Consider the following 14,347-nt stretch of genomic DNA (forward strand, 5'->3'; position numbering starts at 1 on the left):
TGAAATGTAACCGCATTTATTGCCAATCTGAATGTCCGGACTGGGAGTCCACGTCACCATTTCTATTTCCCACATGGTCTTTCTAAACCAATTGCTTTGCAGTCAGATTCAAATTAAAAGCACAGAGCATGAACTCTTCAGGTGCTGCCCGACTGGTGTTCTTCTGTCACAGCGCATCAGTGGGACAGCTGAAGGCTTCCCGGTGTTTAATCACTGGAGCCAAAAAGACGCTATTGTTAGTCCCGCCCTTGCCCCGGGTCTGCTGCCCCAAACTGTGCCCCATGAATCCTGGCCTGAGCATGCAGCTAGGGTGTTGATGGGCAGGGTTCCCTTCACCAGACCCACCTCAGTGTGGGTGTCAAGCAAGCAGGGATGGGGAGGCAGCCTGGTGTGAGCCATAGCGGGCCGCGGACCAAAGTGGGGAGGGCTGGCAGGAGGCCTCAGGGTCCGCAGCCTGCACCTCCCACACCCAGAGCCGGCCCGGAGCCCGCCTTGCACCGAAGCATCTTTCCAATGAGAGTGTGATTCCCAGGTTATGATAATTCAGGGGCCACATAATTTTGAAAGCAATGAACATGGGTCAGAATTATGGCTTTGGGTGTTATCAGAGTCATCTTGGATAACATCTCTAAATTTCAGATGCATCAAATACAAAATCGGGTTACTTTTAGCAACTTCCAGGGTGACTGTGTTAGTGATCATTACTAACCAGTAAGTGAAAGTCGTATGATTTCAGAAGTATTTTAGCACATTGCCAATACAAGCATAATTAATTTCAAATTTCTCCTCCCGTGTAGGTTGTGAACATATTTATGTTACACAAAGTAAAAAGGCTTTTCTTTTTTCTCTTATATAAATAAAGAAACCAAGGCTGGGTAAGTTGGAGTGACTTGCCCGAGGTCACGAGGTGAGAAAATGCGGAAACAGAGATGTGAATCCCAAATGTACTCTTTGCACTTGGCTCGTGTTTCCCTGTAAGATTTCCCTCGCACTCTGAAATTCAGATTTCGGGGCCCAAGCCTGAATCTACTGCAAGAGAATTTCCAAGGTGACTCTTGGTAGGCAAGTGGAAAGCACTGGTACAGAATCGGCGCCATCAGCCTGCGTTCACGTTCTGAGTGGAAGCGCCCCTCGTTCCGCCCGAGCGCCATCCAACCCTGTGTTGGCCTTCAGGACGGGCGGCAGAGTCTGCCAGGGGCCCCTGGGCGCTGCTGTGTGCTTAGGGACACAGGACCGCCTCGGCAGAGCAGGCTGAGGTCCAAGGTCAGAGCAATGGTGCTCTGTTGTTAAATATGAGGAGGAGGAGGATGTGGTACGAAAAAGTTACTTGTAATTTAAAATGTGGCAAAAGTACCAAAACACAAATGATGCCCAAAGACAGTCGTGTGCTGGTAACCGTTTAACGAGCATCTCCGATCCTCCTGCCCGAGCTGCAGCTGCTCCTGCTCTGCCCACGTGAAAGCTTCCACCAGGGCACGGTGAGGCCCGGGAAAGCAGCTTCGGAAAGAACTGCACAGCGTCCATATTCCCACCACCCAGTGAGAGCCGACACAGTCGTGATTGGGTCCTACACAGTCGTGCATGGTAACAACCAGGAGGGGGTACTCAGTATTTAATGCCTTTGCCTTTAATACTTGTGCTTTTATGCAACTTTATTTTTTGCGGAAAAGTGACCAAGTGACCAAGACACGGAGGGAGTGTGGAGGGAGGGAAGGGGAAGAGGACATAGTGAGGATGTGCTGTGTACACGCTCCAACTCCCTGCCCGTGAGGCATGTCATCGCTCTGTACTACAAACGTACTAATAAAAACAGAATTAAAAAGATAGACTAAAACGTCCTACTTTCTAAAACCAATTCTAACTAAAGCTAGACCTACATTATATCAAATAAAGATCACTTTAAATGTTTCTATTTTCATGAATTTTCTAATAACTTACAGATCTTAGAAATGTTTTTATAGGAAACCGACAAGCTTATCAATGCATATTTCAATGCCTACAACTAAAGAAGGCTATTGTGCAGCTGCCCTGAAATGGATGTTTATCTTATGAAATAACGACCTTGTTTAGCTTCCCACACCAATAAAGATGCTGACACTGACGGGAATAGCGGCTCTGCGTAGCAGCCAGCACTGGGAGGTCCTGCGAAGCCCGACACTGGCTCCTGGGCTCCTGGCGCGGGTGTGGGTGCCGCCTGCAGTCTCGGGGTGAGGAGGCTTGTCTGAGGGGGGCCCGTGGAGCTCTGCCGGGGAACAGAGCGGGCCTGGGAACAGGCCGCGTGTGTGGCCTGCAGCGCACTTCTCGACCGTATCACAGAGCTTCCTCCCACTCTGGCGGCTGGGGAGAGGTGGCCTTACCTTTGGGTTCGAAGTTTCCCTTCAGGCCAGCAGGAGTAACTGACCTTGCGAAGCTGGCCCGGGCTCCGTCTCCAGCCCAGGAGCGGGCTGAGGTCCCCTGAGCCCCAACTCCCAGAGATTCCGAATGGAAGACCTGGCAACCACCTGAGCTCACTACGTCTTGAGGATCGGCCCAGAGGCCGAGGGCTGCCGTCTTCCTCCTGTGGGCGCCCAGATGTTGCTGTGGCAGAGGGGCCGGCGCTCGGAGAGCACAGCTAAGAGGCGCTCCAGGAGGAGTTTCCATCCGGCAGGTGGAGCAGGAGTCCAGAGCAGCAGTTTCTGTTCTCAGTGCGGCTCAAGGAGATCTGATTTGGGGAAGTCACAGCACGGAGTTAGCAAAAGCAAAAGCACACCATTTACACCAGAGTGCAACTCGAACACCTCGAGAGGCCCGAAGTGTAGCTTTCTGCACGTGGGAACCGATGGTCTCGACTTGCCCTCGGCTTACACACAGCCTTCACACTCAGCGGCCGCACAGCTCACTGAGGAGCTCCCCTCCCTCCCAGGCTGTCCCCCTCAGAGCCTCCATCTCTGCCTGGCGCCTCATTCCCTTGCTTGGTCGCTGACCCCACTTCGCACGATGATGTGGGAAGGTGGTTCGTACAGCAAGGGTCCCACGCAGAAGCAAGGGGGAGGGCTGAGGAGCCTGCCCTTTCCTCCCCCGGGGTCCCGGAAGCAGGGAGCACAGCAGGAGCTGCAGGTGAAGTCCTGCACACCGATGAGTCCCCGAGGCAGGAGCAGTGCTCACCCCTCATCCCCAAAGCTGGGCCTGTGGCTTTTGCAGCCACCTCTGGGATGGCTAGGAGCGCTGTCGGGGCAGAGCAGTACCTCGTGGTGCACCCCGTGGTCCCACAGGTCCGATGGACCGCGCCGATCCACCTCCAAACACGGAGACTGAGCTGCTCCTGTGGACGTACAGGGCTCGGTCTGAGCTGGAGGAAGCGGCCAAGGCCAGGGGCGGCCAGGGGCGGCCAGGGGCGGCCAGGGGCGGCCAGGGGCGGCCAGGGGCAGGGACCCGCCTGGTGAGGGGTGCTGGTTCCCGCCCCGGGGAGGCAGCCCTGACTCCCCGCCTCCACGTACTTCGCCCCTGGGTACCCAGCCCAAGTGCTCTAACAAAGCACGTGTGTGCTGCACACCGTAGCCAGTCATTCCCAACATGAAGTATGAAAAAGTTTAATCACATTTGAAATTCACACATTATCATGACAAACTTACATATGTCCAATAAAGAAAAAGAGTTACTGGGTATAAAGTCTGGTTTCAACTGCTTCAAATACTTAACATGATAATCATTTTAGATTTACTGCCTGTGTGTCTGTACAGTTTCTCATCTGAAGGCTGATTCTAAATGTGATGAGATCATCATTTAACACCTTAGCAAGTGTACAGAGCTTTTTCGACATAAAACCATGCAGGAAAATGTTATGCTTATGAAATCAGGCTCACGTTCCTCTTAACTTTAAAAGTATCTCCTTTAAACTAGGGATGGTGGCACATTCCTGGAGTGCAGCACTCCAGGAGGCTGAGCCAGGAGGATTATAAGTTTGAGCCCAGCCTGGGCAATTTAGCTGCTTAGCAAGAACCTTCTCAAAATAAAAAATTAAAAAGGGTTGGGGATCTAGCTCAGTGAGAACTTCCTGGATTCAATCTCCAGCACTGAAAAAAAATTCTTTAAAGCTCTATTTAAATTCAATATTTCATTATCTTCAATACTTTCTGTTTTGTTATAATTTTAAAAATAAAACTGAACCAGTTTTCACCAAGCCCTACATAGAACTCCTGCAATTTATTTCAGTTCATTTTATTCCTAAAATTCTATATTTTACAAATATGAAAAAGACAGGAAACCAGGGCCTTATATTTATTAACATATAGCCACACTTGTAATTATAGAGGTGAATGAACTGGCCAGGTAACATACGTATCGACACACATTTTCCTGCCATGAGCAAATTAATTCAGATTTCCAAAGTACAGATCACAAACCTATTTTTCCAAACTGAGTGAAGAAAGCCTCTGTAGGTAAAGTGCAAGGGGCCGGCGGTAGCCCAGTTTGCAAGTGCATTTTGCAGGCTGCAAGGAGCTTCAGGAGAACTGTTTTGTAACGCACTTTACAAAGACTTCTGCAACCCCCCCCCCCCCCGTGATTGTACACCCCGGTTCAGGCGGCTTCTCGGGGACACTGAAAATGCACTTTCTTAGGGTGCAACTAAGAGAAAAAGGCTGCGTCTTGCAGCACGAGGTTAGGGGAAGCCCGACCAAGAGAAACGCAGCCAGCCTGCAAACGTTTCCTTTCTCTGCAGTTTCTCTCTTCCTCGAGTCTGTTCAAGGTGGCCGGATTGAATCTTTCTGTTAAAAACGTGTTCAAGTAAATTCTCCGAATCCCCCGGCAGATGAAATTTGCTATTGCGTAAATCCGGAGCAGCCAGAGCACTGCGCGGGGACAGCAGTTGCACCAACTCCTGAAAGCGCAGCCTATTTGGGAGCCCTGGGGTAGGAAGCGAGGCCGAGGTTCGGTTCCCAGACTGGGTGTGGCTTCATGAGCTCATCCAAGGGGGCGGGCAGGGCCGGCTCCCTGTTTCTATTTTTAAAATGTTTATAAAGATCTTCTTCGCTGTCCGAAGGCAGCTGATGAGGGTGAGACGTCCCTCGCGTTACAGTCACAGGTAACGACTTGCGCCACCCGCGCTGCCCCGGTTCCGCCGAAGCAGCTGCAGGGCGCCGGCGCGCGCTTCCGCCTGAGCCCCACCGGGTGCCCCACGCCGACCCCGGTACCGGTGGGCGTCCGGGCCGGCCGGGGGCAGGCGCGGCGGAAACGCTCTTCCCACCTCCGAAGGCCCTCGGGCCGAGCCCAGCAGGGCTTCCCCCGAAAGCCAAGCCCCGCTCGCTCCGAGCCGCTCCGTCTCCAAGTAAAGAATAATGCGGGCTGCAGTGCGTCTCGGAGGGCGAGCCGGGTGGGTCGCGTGGGTCGCGGAGGGTCCCCAGGGCGGGCTCCGCCCCTCGCCACCAGCCCGTCTGGGCTCTGAGGGAAGAAGGGCGACTCCGCCCCTGTCCGCCCCGGTCCGCCCCGGTCCCCAAGCACCCAGCCGGAGGGAGGCGGGAGGCGGGGCGGCTCCGGGGCGGAGGGGTCGCTGGGCTGGGAGACCCGACGGCCGCACTCGCAGGGCGCCGCGGAGCCTCTGGGTCCGAGCAGAAGGTAACGACTGCCCCGGGCGCTGAGCAGAGCCGCGGGCCCCTCCGGGCGCCGGGTCCCGGGCTGCCTGCAGCAGGCCTCGCGGGTCCCGAACCGGGGTCCCTGCGCGCAGACCTGAGCCCGTCCGGGCGGGGCCGGACCGCTGCCCGTGGCGGACGCCCGGACGGAGAGGTTCCGAGAGGCCCCGAGCCCCGAGGCTCCCGCAGCTCGGCTGGCCGGGAGCGGGAGCTCGGCCGGACGCGGAATTTCCCGGCGCGGCTCCAGCTGACGGAGGGGAAATGGGACCGGCGGGGACTCGGCTCAGACCGAGGCGACGACGGCGCCCTCCGGGCCCGCAGCTGACCCGGGCCGGGGCCCACAGGGAGCGGGGTCCCCGCGCCCGCAGAGCCCGCGTGCCAGGCCGGGCAGAGCCAGGAGCCGCCGGGACCACTGAGCGCCCGGACGCGGGAGGCACCCACCCTCGCCGGCTCTGCCGCTCTTGGGCCTGGTACCGGTGCCGGGGCTGGGCGGCGCCGTCCGCAGACCGAGCTACGCGGGAAGCTCCGGCAGGTGGCCCGTGAGGCCTGGGGGGAGGACAGGGCAGCCGGGCATCCCGAGGCTTTTCCGCAGAGGGACTTAGAATTCCGGGAGCCTGGAATGCAGCGTTTGGTCTTTAGGGGAACAAAAAACAGGCGACGTGCCGAGAGCCAGTGTAGAATTTTGGCCGGAAAATCTTCTAACTGGGAAGTAGCAGCGGGGCCGATCCTTCTGGGGGCCAAGGCGCCTGCCTGTAATACGGGCCATCTCCACCCTCGCCTGGCTGCACTCAGCCTTTGTCCATGTCGGATTTTATTGCTAGTTTCTGAAACAATTTGAAGTAAATAGCTTTGACTGCAGTGACACATCTCTCCGTTTGTAAAATTGGCGTTCTTCTCTACTGTGTTAGGAAGTAGGAACTCTTGAAAACTTTGCCGGGCACAGTCATCTTAAACTAAAAGTCTTTCCTGCTAAATTAGAATGCTTTCACCATCTGCGCGTTCCCTAGGTGGGTATTGGCCATGCCTAACTCGGAAGCCTTGACTGTCTGCCGAATTACAAGGTGGGAAGGCTCTGAGGCTTCTTGGGCAGCCCTTAGCAGGCCGACCTGGAGCACAGGTTTGCGTGACGGGAATCTTGTTGCTGAGGAACTAAGCAGACGCTGAAGGAAAGCTTGCTGTGAAGCATTCCGCCTCTTCGGTGCTTTTCTTCCCCTGCCCCAACTCCCTGCCCCTCAGCTTGAAATTTAGGGGTGTGTGTGTGTGTGTGTGTGTGTGTGTGTGTGTGTGTGTGTGTGTGGTGATGGTGAACCTTTCAGAGCTTCCAGTGACACAAACAGCCCACTTCGGCACATGCAGTAGCTTTGCCACCGCTGGCCCAGGTTTTATGTGTAAGTGCTTTCTGCAGGATTTAAAAAGCAATGCCTTCCTTCCTCTCTAGATTTGTTAAGTTAATCTGAACTCTGTTGACTTTTTCTCACTTTCTCTTTTTTAAAATTTGAGACCCGTTAGCACTGGGAAGTTTATTTGCTGCCATTTGACTTATCCACTTGATAAGTCAGTCCAGGAGCCTTGGGTCTTTGCTGCTAGTGGGACCCCTCAATTAGACTGTTGTTTCTTTAAACTTCTGTTTTCCTAGTAAATTCTATAAGTGGAAACTGCAACTAAATGGCTTGGTGAAACTGAAGTCAGATGCTCTTCCATTAACCTAAGAAGTTCCCTTCATAAGACCTCAAATGCCAAAACTTGAATCACAGCCTCCCACAAAGATGCAGGAGATAGACCTGTGGGAGGAGACGCCTCCTCCTGTAGATTTAAGTGCGGTCAAAACAGCCATCAGAGCATCCGCAGGTTTCTGCCTTTTGCCCGCCCTTTGTTTCTTAGTTTCGACACGATTTTTAGAAGCCTACTGTGAAGAAGCTGGGGAATAAGTAGCCACATCCCTTTGCAGATAAGAAAGGAGGTTAATGCAATCATCTGCAAAGCTAGGTCGACACAGTACTTCTTTCTTCCATGCACGCAAAGTAGGTACAAGTGACACATTTGATCTACTCCGCACCCGACATGGGCCAGCCACCTTGCTCACAGATCTGCACTCAATCCTCTTGAACCATTCGGCGGGAGGTGCTGTGATTACTTCCACTTTTTGCAAGGGGCAGACGAGGCACCGAGCTGTTAGATGCTCATCCAACATCATGCACACAGTACCAGGAGAGTGGTGAGAGCCGACCCTACACTGAGCCCAGAGGAGTACTGGACTGCAGGATGGGCGCCAGACTGCTTTCCAGGCTCAGTTTGGACATCAGTAAATGAAGCTGACAGTAAATTGCAGGTGGTGCTGCCCTGGAGCATTTCGTGGAGCTCTGAACTGAAGCTCTGGTCCAAGTGTGTGGCTCTGGCAGAGTCCTGTGTGTTAAGTTTTTCAGCTTTTTCTTTTGGCTCTGCTGGGGATCAGACCTAGGCCCTGGGGCATGCTCAGTAAGCGCTGTACCACAGGCTACAGTTCCCAGCCCAGCTTGGACTTTCCAGACCCTAGGTGATCTTTCAGAGAGGGGCCGTGCCTCCAGGAGCCCAGGAGTCAACAGCCAGGCTTTGAAATTCTTAGATTGCTTTGATCCTGTCTTTGACCCTTTGCAGTGCAGCTAAATGGTTCTGAGATCCACAGGGACAGTGTCTCTTTTCCTCCTTTGTTTCATCTTCTTTTTCTCATTTACACCTCCACAAGTGCCGTGCCTGATTGGGTGAAACCGAAATGCCATTTTGGCTCAATGCAGTAATCAGCTGCTCTTCGCCCAGGACTTGCTTGTGGTGGATTTGGCTTTCTTGGTCTCTGTCTACTACAACCATGTCCAGAGAGTTGTTGTTCTAGATACTAAAATAACCTGCTGGGACCCTTGGGATGTTTGCTTTGTACTGTTAAAGAATTCTGGTCTCAGAGGAGACAGCTGTCCTCTCCTGCGCTCTTCACTGAATCCCAGGCCCCTGCCCACCTCCGAGTGAGCTGCTTAACTCACGTGCCCAAAATGACCCCTGAAACCCTTACCAGCGTCACTTTTCCATACATTAAAATCTGTTTCATGTGCTTCTGCTCTCAGCATCTGAATTTTATTTGCCAAGGTAGTTTCTGCGGTTATTCAAGCAGCTGTCTGTCTTTAAAGTTTCCCAGGGTCTAAAAACCACCATGATTCTTGATTCTTGTGGAGAGAGCTGCTGCCCTGGGGAGCACCTGGGTTGTGCAGGCTTGGAAGCTAGCAAGGGCAGGGTCCTGAGGTCTTCAGAGATCCCAAGCTGCGCTTTCTTTGTGTTGCCTTTTGTGGAGTTTATTTTTAGTGGCAAGAACTGATGCCACAGTGCGAAACTCACGAGCTGTGGGGGGTCTCAGGTTTCCCCTCACAGTGAGCGGCACTGAGGGTTATCTGAGTCTCTGTCCCCACGCTATGGACACAGGGACTCTGCTCCCAGCCCTTCCTCGGCGCCTCCACTGGACTACAGTGGGAGACACCAACACAGTGGACGAACATCTGTGTTTCCTTTCACAGACTCCAGCCAGTGCCACAGGAATGGAGTACATGAGCACCGGGAGTGACAACAAGGAAGACATCGATCTCTTCATCGAGCATTTAAACGTGTCGGATGTCATAGACATCATGGAAAATCTTTACACAAGTGAGGAGCCGGCAGTTTATGAACCCAGTCTGATGGCCGTCTGTCAGGACAGCAATCAGAACAAGGACACCTCGGAGTCCCTGGTGCTGAGTGGCCAGGAGGTGCCCTGGCTGTCATCAGTCAGATACGGGACTGTGGAGGACCTGCTTGCTTTTGCGAATCGTATATCCAATACCGCAAAGCGTTTCTATGGACACCGACCGCAGGAGTCTGGGATTTTATTAAATATGGTATGTTTTTTCTGATCTGTTGAGAGCTGTGTGTTCGGCTTTATTTCAGCTTTACTGCCTTCCTTTAATGCACAGTGGCGTTTGAATCTGGTGTATCCTGGCGTCAGATAAGATCTTTTAAAAGGTAGGAGTCACCTCCAAGATAAAAATGCAAAAGAAAGTCTTCATGAAAAGTTCCATTTAAACAGTCTTGACTATAATTCAGTAGCAGTTCTACAAATAGATAATTAAGATTGTAATTTTTTTTTTTTTTTAGTTTCTTTCTGTTTTTTGTTTTTTGTTTCCTAGCATGTGCTGGGAAAATGCTCCACCACTGAGCTACACCCTCCCCTTTGAGAATATATTTTAATTTACCAATTCATTAAGAAGTTCAATCATTACTAGTGTTGATGAAAACAGCTTAATGAGAATGCCTCAGCTGAGGGGAATAAACACCTTAATACTTTCTAAGGCTGCATTATTCGCTTCTCTCTTACCACCTCTTGAAGTGTTATAATACTAACAATGGCTGAATTCAGTTCTTCCAAAAATATGGTTAGTAGGCAGCTATCCATAGACGTGTTCTGTTTTAATTGGCAAACTATGAATGACAAATAAGGCGTCAGTGTAGTCATCCTAGGCATGCAAATAATCCAAAATATTGTGACAGCACTTTGTCGCCATGCCACTTTGTGGCATGTTCAGGTGAGCCTGTCCTGTCAGGCTCCGTGTGCAGAGGTGAGCATGGGTGCAGGCTGAAAGGTGATCTGACTTTTTTAGAAAGAGCAGTTTGCAGGGGAATAGGTGGTAACTTGCAAAACATGCCTCTGGATGAAAGTGATTCCCTTTCCTTTGCATCTAAAGGGCAGAGTGGCTGCGCTGGGGGAGGTCAGTGCCAGCCTAGCAGAGTCTGGATACTTAATTATTTTGTTTTTTGCATGCCACATTAATGAAAAACAACACAGCAATTTAGGTCAGCTATGTAGTGAGTTGTTTTGTTGGAAGCAGTTTTGTTCAGCTTATCATGGAGCAAGATTATGTTTTGCATTGTGTGACTTCCTTCGGCCTGCATGTACCAAACAGTTACTGAGTGCTCTGCCTTCAGAATATTGCTTCCTTTAGTAAGTAGGAAGTAATAACTTGAATTAGGGATGAGACCTGATTTTCCTAAGTAACATATAGATGTAGCACTGGTTCAGAATTATATATATATGTTTATATGATGATAAACATAATTTCACGTATTTCTCTCATTTGTTACATGTTTATTAAACAGAAACATTCAGAATAGACACATTGTTGTTGCTTGTAAAACTAAAGAGACTTAGGTATTTTGGGTCGTCCCACGGTGCACTGATGAGAAACAAGCCATGTACACAGGAAAGTTATAAGAAGTACAAAGACGCAGCCTCTTGAAGGTGTTTAGGAGTAGGGCCAGAAGCTAGCACAGAAAAAGAAACTGAGCCATTAGAAGGAAATGAAAATTCCATCAGCAAAGGGTAAGAGTAAAATGTTGTCATTTTCTGCCAAGAAATCTGTGCTGTGTGGTGATGGAGCAAATGCTCGCTAAAAAGAACTCTTAGTGATAGGACATATCATAAAGGCAGGGATCTTGGCAACTTTAAAATATTTTTATTTTAAAAATGACCAAGAATATAAAGTGTAAGCAAGGAAACTGAAACAAAGAAAGAAACCCGGAGTGAAGTAACAGGAGGATCTTGGAATCCGAGGCACCCTGGCTCTGGCCTCTCCAGACTGCGGTCTGGGCGCTGGGAGCAGAGGTCGACTCTGCGGGTGCTGAAGTTAAGGCCGACTGGGTCCTTCCCTGGCCGCGCCTTTCCCAGCCCTGCTTTCTGGGCAACAGCCTCGGCTTGGACTGTCGCCTCCCGTGGTCAACACGCTCCGGGGGAGGGGCTGGCTCTCCGCTTCCTTTCATCCTCCCCGGCCTGGTGCTCTTTGGGGCCCATCCCAGGGGCCAGGCCTTTCTCCTTTTGTCATCTTCCACTTACAGCCCTAGCAACACTTTTGGCTTCTGGTTTTATTTGCTGCTGTTTGTCTCTGCGTTAGAAAAGTATCTCCCACACAGCTTGGTTCCAAGGTAAACCCCACTGTCAGGCGTACTCACAGGGACGGAGGCTTTCACGTGTCACCGTTCATCCACTAGACACAGCACAGGCGGGACAGCCGTAGACCATCAGTGCTGTTCCGGACAGAGAGATGAGGCTGCTCAGTGCAGGCAAGAGACAGGCGAACAGGTAGTTGTAGTATGGAGCAGCCGCATCCTGGAAGCCTGGGAATGGTCTGGCAGGACACTTCACAGGAGTGTAAAGTAGGAGGAGGGGAGAATGTCAGCCCGGGCTGCCAAGAAAAATCGGTGCCTATGCCAAGGTCTGAGCGTTGTGTTGGAGTCAGCCAGATGGAGTGGGGCGTGTTGCGGATGAGGGGAACAGTGTATGCAAAGGCCCAGAGGCACTCAAGCAGAGTTAATTAGACAGGGAGGAGAGGCAGGAATTGCAACAATATCCTGGAGCGCAGGTGTGTTGAATGGTATCCTTGCTGTGTGTGTGTATGTGCTACATTTCTAAAAATAATATTTGTTATAGAGCCACTGAAATCCAGGCAAGGTACTTTAGGAGACTAAGAATTGCTTTGTGTCAGAGCAAATTATTTCTAAGCTAGGCTGATTCATAACCTGGAATAATTCAAAATGTGTCCACAGGTCTCTTGGATGAGTCTGCAGGGGGTTGAGAGGCCCCAAAGTGCCCACTCAGTGCGAGATGGATTCGGGCAGTTGTGGCTTCTAGGGTTGGAGCCCCCGGGACACCTGAGTCCACTCCTCACCGCCCTGTCCATCGCTGCTCACAGTGGGCAGAGCATTTGCTCTATGCTTGAGAATCTGTTACTGGGGCTCGCCCCACTCGGGGCAGTCTGTCTCCTATTACCCGGTTCTGACTGTAAGCTAAGTTCTTCCTCTGCTCAAAGCAGTCACTCACACTGCCCACTCATGAGATCCATTCTTACTAGAAGGTCTAAGAAGTTCTCTGTAGGTTCGTTGCTCCTGGGCCCAGTATTATTTCTCTCAGAGACTAGAGAGCTGGGTGAGGAAATGGAAAGCACACTTCTAAGATGACTTTGGCAAGTCAAAGAATTGGCAGGAATAGACAGCGCAGAGTCCCCGAGACTGTTGGGAGGGCTTTAGAAGGAAGGGAAGGAGAAAAACACTTGTCAAGGCCTAATGGGCCTGGCCCTGGCCAGGGGAAGATCCGGGCACTGTGCAGGACTGCACACTGGGCAGGACTTGCAGCTCATAGCATAGGTTCAGAGCTACCTTCCACACTGTCCCAGAGGACTCAGGAGGGGAGGCTGGGGGAACCAGGGCCTGGCCGAGGAGAAGGCTACAGTGTGTGTGGTGACACAAGGACGCGGGCTGTCAGTAGCTGGGCCTGCCGCATAGCTCAGCTGTAATTATGGCCTCTGGGACACAAGAGGTTCCTAGACCAGCACTGGGAGCTCTGGCTTTGGAGTTAGGCCACCCAGTCTGAATCCTGTCTCTGGCGCTGACTCTAAGTTACCCAGCTTCTTCATGTCAGTTTCCTGACCTGTGAAATGGAGATAAAAATAGTCCCTCAGCTCACAGGGCCCTGGTGGGTCTTGAGGAGATAATGGGTTGAAGTACTGAGCGCAGTCCTGGTGTGCAGTTAGCACTCAGTATGTGGCAGCCGTTAACATCCTTCTTCCTCCTGGACAGAGTAAGAGGGGAAACTGAATTATAACTAATTTAGTTTGGACAAAAGTGAAATTCGAGCAGCAAGATGAGCCTGGAATGGTTCCGTGGAGGGCCTAGCGATACTGGGTCTGTTAATATTTAACAAGTGAGAGCCGGTGGGGACCCTGGCGTGGTTCATCTGCATTCGCCAGACCCTCAATAAGCCACGAACAGAGGCCTCTGTGCCCAGAAGAGTCACTGCTGCCGTGTTGCAAACAAGACCAGACCGTGGTTCACCCGTATGCCCCCCAGTCCTGCATGCCTTCTGCACAGCAAAGCTCTCAGTACATAATCCATTTGTAAGCTTAATGGCATTGCATTTCTAAATATTAGCCATTCTCTGCCTCATTGATGAGCATATTATTTGCGGGCTGTGGTGTTAAAATTAGCAACAGTGGAAGTGGATGAACACGCCTGGGTCGCAGGCCTGGGCCGTAGCAGTGGTGAGCAGGACCCGTGGGCATCTGCTGCCCTGTCGGGAGCCCTTTCTTCTCCCATGGGCAGGTCTGGGATTTCCACATTCCCCTTCGGCGTCCTCTACTTGAAATAGGTTAATACTTTTGATAGCTTCATGATTCCTCAATTTATAATCCGAAGCCGTGATATCACTAATTACATTTAGGAAAAACTGGTTCTTCAGACTGTTTATCCCCGAGAGAACACTTTAGACATTTTTAGGCATCTATTCCAGGTCCTGTTTTCCGTAGACTACCGTACAACTTTGATTGTTATCGTCCATTTAGTTTTTCCTCTTTAGACATCGAGGTGCTTTCTGTACTGCAAGACAGAGATCCAACACCGAGTTGATGAGCTTTGACCGATGCTCATGTCCTTGCCAAGCACAGTGCTATTGGGATATGCGTCTGTTGATTTCCGAGTTGACCAGTTGTGTTTATTTCACTGATTTCCCCTTGAGGTGACCAGTGGTATTTTATTTACTGTGCCGATCTGTTTGTTCTCTGTGTCACCTGGTTTTGCAAGCGCTGGTCCTAAGTGTCTGCTTACTCAGGAGCAAGGAGGACAGGGATCGTGTCTCTGTGGCTGTCTCCTTAGCCCTAAACCGCGTGCCGGGCACATATGAGACACGCAGTAAATATCAGATG

General features: G+C 51.4%; 2 protein-coding genes across 5 annotated transcripts in view; one reads left to right on the forward strand and one right to left on the reverse strand.

Moving 5' to 3' along the window:
* LOC110345239 (uncharacterized) lies at positions 1–7,669 on the reverse strand. Its single transcript, XM_087206818.1, has 5 exons — positions 7,663–7,669; positions 5,933–6,117; positions 5,172–5,853; positions 3,225–3,301; positions 1–2,701 (listed from the first exon to the last, which is right to left on the reverse strand). The coding sequence occupies exons 1-5, from the start codon at positions 7,667–7,669 to the stop codon at positions 2,612–2,614; spliced, it is 1,041 nt and encodes a 346-aa protein (XP_087062944.1). The 3' UTR covers positions 1–2,611.
* Positions 4,886–14,347, forward strand: part of Map3k8 (mitogen-activated protein kinase kinase kinase 8) — a 22,473-nt gene continuing 13,011 nt past the window's right edge. The window contains exons 1-2 of one of the 4 annotated variants that reach the window (XM_004861784.4): positions 4,886–5,062; positions 9,143–9,499. In XM_004861784.4, coding sequence (XP_004861841.1) covers positions 9,164–9,499 — 336 coding nt within the window. In that variant the 5' untranslated portion in view covers positions 4,886–5,062; positions 9,143–9,163. Of the gene's footprint in view, positions 5,063–5,175; positions 5,306–5,469; positions 5,593–5,737; positions 9,500–14,347 lie in introns of those variants that run through there. The other 3 variants (XM_021242038.2, XM_004861785.3, XM_087207047.1) reach the window with 3 other exon arrangements.

The sequence above is a fragment of the Heterocephalus glaber genome, unplaced genomic scaffold, assembly GCF_053883595.1.
Source record: "Heterocephalus glaber isolate CG9 unplaced genomic scaffold, H.glaber_assembly_v1.0 deba00000738, whole genome shotgun sequence".
NCBI lineage: Eukaryota > Metazoa > Chordata > Mammalia > Rodentia > Bathyergidae > Heterocephalus > Heterocephalus glaber.